This window comes from Octodon degus, unplaced genomic scaffold (genome assembly GCF_000260255.1).
Source record: "Octodon degus isolate 3935 unplaced genomic scaffold, OctDeg1.0 scaffold00184, whole genome shotgun sequence".
Lineage (NCBI taxonomy): Eukaryota > Metazoa > Chordata > Mammalia > Rodentia > Octodontidae > Octodon > Octodon degus.
In genome coordinates, this window is record NW_004524760.1 from 4,734,437 (window position 1) to 4,744,332 (window position 9,896).

Below are 9,896 nucleotides of genomic sequence, written 5' to 3' on the forward strand. Positions count from 1 at the left end.
GTTCGGCCAACCTCTCTGCCTCCGTTGAAGCCGCAGACAGCTGCTCTGGAGAAATTTCTACTCGGTCCTTCCTCTTATCAGAACGTCGGAGGATGATGACAGAATGAACATGAACAATTCTCACGGTGTCAACCTCCCCTACACACAGCCCCATCACCTCCTCCTTTTCTGTGCTCAGGGCATGATTGAGACAAACTAGGAAAGCGTCGGATTCCAGATGAACTGCCTGCACCGCCTGCACCACCTGCACCGCCATCTTGCTCCCATTTAATAATGTTGAATCACACAGAAAAAAAATTAAAAATCCTCTTAAAAGCCTTTCAGTTGCTCTGCCTACAGATCTCAATTTATGGCATTAAGATACTAACATCCCTACCTTCCCTTTTAATATGAGGAAGTGGGCAACAGCTAGGGACAATAGATCGCAGCTAGATTTCAATCACCCCATTTGCTATTCAGTGCATTTGTCTTCACCTATGGCAGTGGTATGGATTTCCCATTTATGGCAAGGCAATTAACTATTTAACTTTCAATCAATTTATTTAGTAGGTTTAAAATGTGTCTGAAGACAATATAAAAAAGAAAAAAGTCAACATTATGTAAATAATAGGGCATATAATACATATGAGTGTGCATGTGTGTATGTGTGTGGACCTGTATTCTGGGGCTCTGCTGAATAGCAAAGCTTGGGTATGCCATGTGCGGGAACAGGTCTTATACTTCTTACCTAACCCCCATTGCTTGGTGGCCTGCCTTCTCTCTGACAGGTGGTGAAGACAGAGGGTAACTTTCTGCTTTGGGGCTGTGGCTTAGAGTACACGGTGGCTTCTTCTTAAGTATGCGGTTAGCCAAGGCACCATGGAGGGAATTCTTTAGTATAATTTCCCAATATCTTACTGTCAGTTCAAGATATATGTGAAAAGAAATAACCACACCACTTGGCCAGTCTGACTTTTAAAGAGTTCTGAGTGTGATCATGGCTGGACACAGCCCTGAGCTGTAGCAAGGAGGGCCTTAAGCTCCACAGAGAGGAACACATCTCCCCTTTTGTCTCCTGACCAGGAAATGAGACTTTACTACAGGGTTTTCATGAGAATGTCATTGGCAAAGTGGCCAAAGTTCTAAAAGCAAACAAACTTCCTGCTGTCCTTCCAAGTGAACAGCAGGTACCCTTGTGGACATCTTTACTATGGAAAAACAAGGCCTGACAACTCCAGCAGAGGCCATGGGGTCCCAGAATTCTCGGCTGCAAGATAGGAAAGCATGGCTATGGCCAGTCAGGCACATCAGTGCTATGGTGAGGGAACAATATTATTGTTGTAGAACCAGACACTTTCCCTGGAAGGCCCTGCTCAGGAGTGGCTTTTTCCTGGAGACTATATGAAGTGAGGGCTGCTTTGGTTTCATTATCAGTCCCCAAGATCCCTATCAGCATCCTCATGGGCAGTTAGATTCATGCTAGACTTGGGTATTCTGAGAATGTCACTTACTGTTGAGTGAGAGAAACTTTCAACTGTGAGGGCTAGAAAGCACCGGGGACCTTCCCAGTCCAGAGCTGGTGGTATCTTCCTTGGGTAAAGTCCCCCACCACACTCCACTGGTGGAGCCTTCTGTGTGGCTCCTTCAGCATGAAGTTATAGGAGCCAACATCAGGGCTGGAGGAGAAGATACTGCAGGGCATGGGCTCAGCTTCTGCCTCTTCAGCTGTAGACAGGTGCTAGATTTGATGCTGAGGAATCTTGTTACGTCAGGAAGTGTGTGGGAAAATGGTCTGCCCATTCCTGTGGAGCAGGAAGGCTGCCTGGGTATTAAGTGAGGTGGGTTGCAATGAGTCATGTGCTTCTTGTCTTTCTTAGCACCCCCACCACCTGGTTGGGTCAGCCACATCCGGGTCTGACTCTTTTCTCATATTGAGCAGGTGTGACCTTAGCTCTGGGGTCCCATGCTGCAGGCATTCCTGCTCCAAGGGGTGGTCCTTTCTCCACTAGCCTGAAATGTCATTGCAATCACAGGGCAGACTTTCACATATGGAGATAGGCGGTCTGCTGTGTGCTCTCTCATGTGTCCCATGGGACTCTGAATGAGAGTGGCGACCATTGTCAAACATTCTGAGAGCAGCAGAGTGGTTGCCCTCTTCCCTAGTGCCAGGCAGGAAGACATACAGGGAGCTAAGGCTTCCAGTTTTCCACAAGACACAAAATATTAAGGTTTCAGGTAAGATCTCTTGATTTAAAAGCTGGCAACTAATTCCATTTTCTCTTGTTCTTCTTCGCTCTAAACAGAACAGGGCAGTTGCCAGAGCAGGCATCTTGCAAGCTGGCGCTTATCTTACCTAGGCAGCCATACCCTCTGTCTCTGGGCCCCAAGTGACTTCTCTCTGAAACAGGTGTATGATCTGATTCCCAGATCATAAAAATCAAATGAGCAAACAGATGTGCAGCACCTGGAACTCAGGTCAGCACAGCTTCTTTGAGATCGCCTCCTGGTATGTTCCTGGTTCTATGGAACATGCCTTTAGTTTCTGCCTCTCCAAAGAGCAGGCAGCCTGAAAGCTGGGCAGCCCTTAGCAGTTCCTTTCCATTCTCTTTTTCCTTTCTGGCGCAAAGTCCCTGAGGATACTCACTGAGCTGTGCTTCCTGAGGGTGCACCCAGGAGAAAGCTCAAGGGGGCTTTCTCCCGTCAGGTCCACCTGGGAGGAAATCTAGCATCCTTTGACATGACAAGAACTCAGAAAGACTAATGGACAGAATCACATGGGACTTAATCAGGGCAGCATTGACCCTCTGAACCATTCTCCCGAAAAAGCAGACCCCCTTTTTCACAGTGGGTCTTAGGGGAAATGGAAGGATTCAGCTGGAGAAGGCAGCTCTCCCCCCAGGGTAGCCAAGGAAAGAGCAGGGGCTCTGCAGAGAGCGTCTGCTCTGGGTACTGATTGTCCTTCGGGGATCTTCTGTCATCTCTGAAGATGCAGGAAGAAGGGAGCCATCTGCAAGCAAAGAAGCCACAGCTAGTGACATAGCTTAGGGACACTTTATTGGCGTCTTCAGGGTTTCCCAGGAATGAAATCATGTTAGCAAGCAGTTTCTCTTCCTCCTCCTTCTCCTTTTCTTCCTCCTCCTTTTCCTCATCTCCCTCTACCTTCTCTTACTCGTCTCCTTTCTACTCTTCCTTCTCCTTCCCTTCCTTCCTCCTCCTTCTCTTCCTCTCCCTTCTTGTACTCTTCTTCCTCTCTCTTTTGTGTCTTGTAGTGATGCTTTGTGTCTTTTTCTCCCTTACCCATTTCATTTGGTTGGGAGTTTTCCAATACAAATGGAACAGAAGCAGTAGTCGTGAGCATCCCTGCTCCTGATTAGAAGAAAATGTTAAAAAAAAAAAATGTGTTAACCTTGGTATTCAGTTAATTATTATATCAAAATAAAATTGGAAAAAACAAATGATATTTGCTTTGTTTTCATTCCTGAATGAGTGTTTTCTTTTTAACGAATTTTTTTGAAAAGGCGCAGGAGGGATCCATGCATAGTATTTCTTCTACTTCTTTCATCCTTCTTTTTCTGGCACAGGTGTTTTCATTATGCAAATCTACACCTTTTGTAATTGTCCAAAGGCTCTTCGAAGCTCTCTATTCTTTCCGTATTCTACTCTAAATCTTAGCCCTTAATTTAGGCAACTTTCTACTAACATATCTTTGGCCTCGCTAATTCTTTTTTCTGCTGAGTCCAGTTTATTGATAAGGCCACAGCGTTCATTTGTTAGTGTTTATTTCTAGTCTTTTTGATTCTTAGAAATTTCTGATTCTGGCATCCACCCTTGCGGCCGGATTGAAGGGAGCCGTGAAAGGCAGGGTGGCGGCGGCTTCTGTGGCCCGGGAACCCCTGCTCCGGTGCCGACCCGCCCAAAGAGATGCGCGGTGGCCTGGCTCTGAGCAGGAGCACAGCGATGTGTCCAACTTGCCCTTCTCCCTGACAAGGGCTGATGATACCGGATATTTTCCAAGTATGCCAAAGTTGTGAAGGTTACTATAATGAAAGACAAAGACACGAGGAAGAGTAAAGGAGTGGCGTTCACATTGTTTTTGGATAAAGACTCTGCCCAAAGCTGCACCAGAGCCATATTTGGTAGAGTGACCAAGGCAGACATTACTATTGACGATGGAAGAGCAGCTGAATTCATCCTCAGGCAAAACTACTTTGATGAATCTGTTACGAATGTGGGGGAAAGGGCCTGCCTAAAGCACCTGCTAAGGCAGATCACAGCCGCCGGGGTTCAATCCCGGTGTTCAGTGCCGGCCCCACCCCCTAGATGCCCGGCGACAGTAATTGAGACTGGGCATGGTGGCACATGCCTGTAATCCCAACACTTGGAAGGCTGAAAACAGGAGACTCACTATGAGTCTGATCTTCGTAGTGAGACCCTTTAGACCCTGTAGATCCTGTAGACCCTGTCCTAAATTCATAAAAAAAAAGAAAAAAGAAAAAAAAATGTGGAGAAAGTGGACACCTAAGTTACGCTTGTCCAAAGAATATGCTCAGGGAATGTGAGCCCCCAAAGAAGCAAGAAAAGAAGAAGAAAAAGAAAACCACTGAACCGGAGGAAATTGAGGACGCAGCAGGAAGCAAGGGTGAGGGCGAGGACCCCACTCTGGACAGCCTCAGCCAAGCCCAGATGGAAGAACAAAGAAAATGGAAAGTCAGCGCTGGGGGCCCTTCGACCTCCCCGGATTCGAGGTGCCCGAAGATAAAGAAGAGCGCGTACTTCAGTGAGGAGGAAGAGCTTAGCGATTAGATTAGCGTCCTACACTGGAGATGTGCAGAAATCGAAAACTGTCTGCAGTGCAAAGTGTTGGTGGACAAGGACACTTAGAACCAGATGGTATATTTTACACAGAAGATGAAACAAAATTTTCAAAATGATCATATTTTGAGTTGGGTGCAGTGACAACTCCTGTACTCCTAGCACTCCAGGAGGCTGAGGCAGGAGGACTGGAAGTTCAAATCCAGCCTGGGAAACTTCAGAATTGAAAAAACCCTATCTCTAATCTAAAAAGTTACACCAAGAATGTAGCTCAATGGCAGGACCTGGGTTCAATCACCAGTACCAAAAAAAATAAATAAATAAATATAAAAAATAAATAAATAAATAAATAAATAAATACAGCATTTCTACCTTGCCATAGTGTAGTATACTTAACATCCCTAACCCAAAAATCCAAAATGCTCTAAAATCCAATCCAAAACTTGAGCACCAATGTGATGGCCTGAGAGGAAAATACCATAGCACACAAGTGTGGCTCGTGGACACTATGAAGATTACTGTGTCCTCCCACCACCTTCATGAACGTAAATGAATCTCCTGCTTAGACTGGAGTTCCATGCCTAGAGTATCACAGATGTGTATGCTCATCTTCCAAAATACTTGGGGGCGCAGTTCATGTTGTCGAGATTGGGTCTTCCTGTGCAGTTCAGGCTGCCCTCCACTCACTGCATAGTGGCCCAGGACGGACTCACACTGGCGGAAGTGCTCCCACCGCAGCCTCGAGTGCTGGGATTAGAAGGTGAGCGGCTAGGCATCTCGGTGGTCCCACGCATTTCGGGTAAGGGAGACTACCTGTATTAAAGGATTTGTTAGGGCTGGTGAGATGGCTCAGTGGTCTGAAGCACCTACTTAGAACAAGCTTAGCAAAGCACAGGGACTGTGGTTCAATCCCCCAGCACCACATGCCAGCCAGCCCCGCCCTCTGGTGGGCTGAGCTGCCCCCCACACACAAATAAATAAATAAAATTAAAAAAAAAAAGGATTTGTTAGTAATGAACTTGAAAAGAGCTAATTTTAATAAAAACAAATACTGTGGGACAGGGATATACCTCAGGGGGCACAGCACCTGCCTGACAAGCAAGAGGTTCTGAGTTCAATTCCCAGTACAAAAAAAAAAAAAAAAAAAAAAAAAAGCCAAACAAATACTATGACGGTAATGCTGTTGTAATTCCAGCAGGACTTAAACTCCTAGTCCTCCTGCCTCAGCCTCCCGGAGTGCTAGGAGGACAGGAGTTGTCACTGTGGCCAACTCAAAATATAATCATTTTGAAAATTTTGTTTCATCTTCTGTGCACTATTTGGTGTAAAATATACCATCTGGTCCTAAGTGTCCTTGTCTGCAGACACTTTGTACTGCAGATGGTTTTCGTTTTCTGCACGTCACTAGTGTACGACGCTAAAAAGGCTGAGGCAGAAGGATGTCGTGAATTCCACACCAGCACGGGCTATGTCATGAGTTCAAGGCCAGCCTGGATTACAGAGTAAAACCTCATATCAAGAAACCAAAAAAGAAAAAATAAAATCAAAAAATATAAAGTAGCTCTAGCGGGCTTATAACCAAGTACAGTACTTATCACAGTACTAATACACAGGTAAGTATTAAAATGATTTAGTTGAAAACTTGACTGCAAATGCTTTAGTGATGATTCACTGTCTTGTAAGTACTTTTGAAAGACAATCTTTAAAACAGAAACTTCATAAGAACTAAAAGAATACCTTATTGTTAATAGTACTGTCAATAAATTTTCAAAAGGATATCTTTAAATATGGGTCCTTCATCATCTTATTTCTTTGAGCTTTATTCCTGCTTGGATGTGTGTTAAGAGATTTTGAAGCCAGGTGTGGTGGCGCACGCCTGTAATTCCAGCATTCAGGAGGCTGAGACAGGAGGATCACTGCAAATTCCAGGCCAGCCTGGGTTACATAGTGAACTCAGGGCCAATCTGAACTGCACAGAGAGAATCTTTGTCAAACAAACATAAAATAGTCAGGTATGAGGGTGCACACCTGTCATACCAGTACTTGGGAGGCTGAGACAGGAGGAAGTCGTGAATTTCACACCAGAGTGGGCTATGTAATGAGTTCAAGGCCAGCCTGCATTACAGGGTAAAACTTCATATCAAGGAACCAAAAAAGAAAAAATAGAATCCAAAAATATAAAGTAGCTCTGAAAGGCTTATAATCAAACACAACACTTATCTATCCACTTTGCCTGTAATCCCAAATTCTGTTCCCAGAACCAACCACTTCCCATTGCTTTTTAAAATATATTTTTACTGCAAAAAAGAAAAAGAAAAAAATTTTCTGTGTCTACTTACAATACTAATCCATTTTCTTTAATCATTTACTTATTTATTTATTGGGTACAAGGTCTTGCTACACAGCTCAGACTCATAGTGATCTGCCTGCCTCAGCCTCCCAAGCACTGGAATTATAGGCATGTGCCACCATGCCTGGGATTCCAGGCCCAGCATGGCATGTGGTACCAGGGATCAAACCTAGGTCCTTGCACTTGCCAGGCAGGTACTTAGACCACTAAGCTATCTCCCTAGCCCACCAATCCGTTTTTGTATGTTGTCCATTTTTTTCCCCTAGAGACCTCAGCATATCAATTATAGCTATTTCAAACTGCAGCCTGATACGTCTAAAATCTGCCATTTTCCGTCTGCTTCTGATGCTATTTCATTTTGTTTGTTCAGACTACTTTTTTCTTACTTTTAGCATACTGTATAACTTTGTTGGTTATGATGAAACTAGACATGGATGCACAGATCATAGGAGCTGAGATTAAATCAGCTTTTGATGAGAAGTTTTATGTTTATATGACTAAGAATTGTCTTGTGTTTAAAGTTTCCTGTAGCTGTAATTGTTAGTCTTTAGTTTCTTCCAGTGTTCTTTCTACATGTCATGACATCTTGTTTGGATTCCTTAGAAGCTGCTTTTTTAGTTTATTTCTGAGTTGCTGCTCTCCCAGTTATAACCAACTATTCTACACTGGAATATATTATGGTTTGTATATAGCTAAACCCTCAAAGCCTCCTGTGCTCATCACTGGGGGGGGAGATTTAAGTTAATTTTTTAGGACAGGGTCTACAGGGTATACAGGGTCTCACTACTAGATAGGACTTGTTGTGATCCGCCTGTTTACAGCCTCCCAAGAGCTGGGATTACAGGTGCGCACCACCATGCCCAGTCTCAATCTCTGTCTCAGTGCACCCCAGGGGCAGGGCTGGCATGGTAGGCCCCGGGATTGAACCCCTGGCTCTGCACCTACTTGTAGGCGCTTTAGTCTGCTGAGCTATTTGGCTGGCCCATCTTTGGGGTTTTTTTGGAGCTGCCTGTGTCTAAAGCATATGATGTTGTGATTGAAATCATGTGGCATTAAATTAGCTCACTGATTAGTTTAGCATAGCTCTGGGTGTGGATAATGGGAAGGCCCATTCTGAGTGTAGGAGCACCATCCAAGAGCCTTATATTCGGATGGGATAAAAGAGAAATGAGGCTTGCTTTGGTGCTTCCGCTTGCTACTTGCTGCCTTCTCCCTGCCTTGCTGTGGATTTTTCCTCCTCTGTGATGTTCCTCTGCTATGCCACCCTTCTTTGAAGCCAGCCAACTATGGACTGAAACCTCTACACACGATTAGATAAAGTGGACCTTTCCTCGTTTAACCTGTGGGAGTCAAGTATTTTGTTCCAGCAACAAGAAAAGTAACTAAGACAGAATAGTTGATGTAGAGGGGAAGCAGTGTATAGTCTTATGATTATACCTCTACTCTTCAGTATGCCTAAATCCTTAGGCTCTGATCTCCAAATTTTCTTAGCCCCTTTCTTTAATACTTTATGAAAGACAGGAAATCTAATCAGGCCTGAGTGGTGTATGTACTCATCCTCTAGATTAGCTAAGGCTCACTGAAAATATTCTCCTTTGGGGTCAGGTCTTTGCTGAAGAAAAACAAATGTTTCAGTTGTATTTCCATTGTATATTCCTCCCCCCTGCCCACCCTGCAGCCCCCACACCTTCCAAAGAAACAAATCACTGGTGGGGCTTCTCTAGGTAGGATTCACAAGTGTTAGAGACTCCTTTTGAATGTGACTCCTGGGGGATGAGCTCTCAAATTAGTTCACTTTCAATCTCAGGAAACAGTGGATAGCACCGCCATTCACATGTTCCTTCCAGCTCCACAATCCAGTGGCATTTGTTTCCAGCAAGGTATTTACCAGTCTGTAGTTTTGGTGATCAGGTTGAAGTGTAACTCAGTTCTTTAATAGATCTAAGAAACATTGACTTTTTTTTCAGTTCTTCAGTATTTTTGTGCAAGGATATGTATAGGGTGCTCAGGATTGAACCTAAGACCTTTGTACTGACTTATACATCTAAATCCTTTCTTCATTTTGAGACAGGGTCTCACTAAGTTTCCCAGGCTGCCTGCCTCAACCTCCCAAAGTGCTGTTGGCTTATTATTTTTAAAATTTAGAAAAGAGGATTCTAGATATGAACTCCTTGTCAGATTTGATTTGTCCTATGTGGTTTGCAAAAATTTTCTCCCAGATTTTAGTTTATCTTTTCATTGTTTCAACATGGTATTATGTAAACATCTTAACTTTTTATGAAGTTATGAACATGATAAACTTTTAATCATTTCTTAAAATTGATTATGCATATCATATCCTAAAATTGTTCACCAAGTTGTTGGTCTTGAAAATTTTCTTATTGAATTTCCTATTTTTGCATTTTATATCAAAACCTATCATTCATTTTTTAAATACGGTGTGAGATCATATTGAAGTTCTTGGTTTGTCTATCGATATCTAATTTCTCTAGAGCCATTTGCCAGAAAAACCATCTCCCTTTTTTTTTGTTTCTGCATATTACCAATTTTTTATTTTTGAATATCACAAACTTCAATCAATACTTTTTAAAAATATTATTCTGCATGCACTTAACAAATTTGACAAAAAGACAAGTATCCCATTTATTTGCATTATAACAGCTTTAAATGAACAGCCAATTAACATATATTTAAACTTATTAGCTACAGAAGACGATGAAAAAACTTTAATGCAATAATCTGAGGGCATCTACCA

The 9,896-nt window shown here is 43.3% G+C and overlaps 1 protein-coding gene and 2 pseudogenes across 1 annotated transcript in view; 1 reads left to right on the top strand and 2 right to left on the bottom strand.

The window, feature by feature from the left end:
• Positions 1-256, bottom strand: part of LOC101569701 (lys-63-specific deubiquitinase BRCC36) — a 12,169-nt gene extending 11,913 nt beyond the window's left edge. The window contains exon 1 of the mRNA XM_023703958.1: positions 12-256. Within this exon, the coding sequence (XP_023559726.1) occupies positions 12-256 (245 nt within the window). The remainder of the gene's footprint in view (positions 1-11) is intronic.
• A 648-nt stretch (positions 257-904) lies between these two features.
• Positions 905-9,896, bottom strand: part of LOC101570103 — a 15,472-nt pseudogene continuing 6,480 nt past the window's right edge.
• On the top strand, positions 3,901-4,782 carry LOC101580581 (annotated as a pseudogene).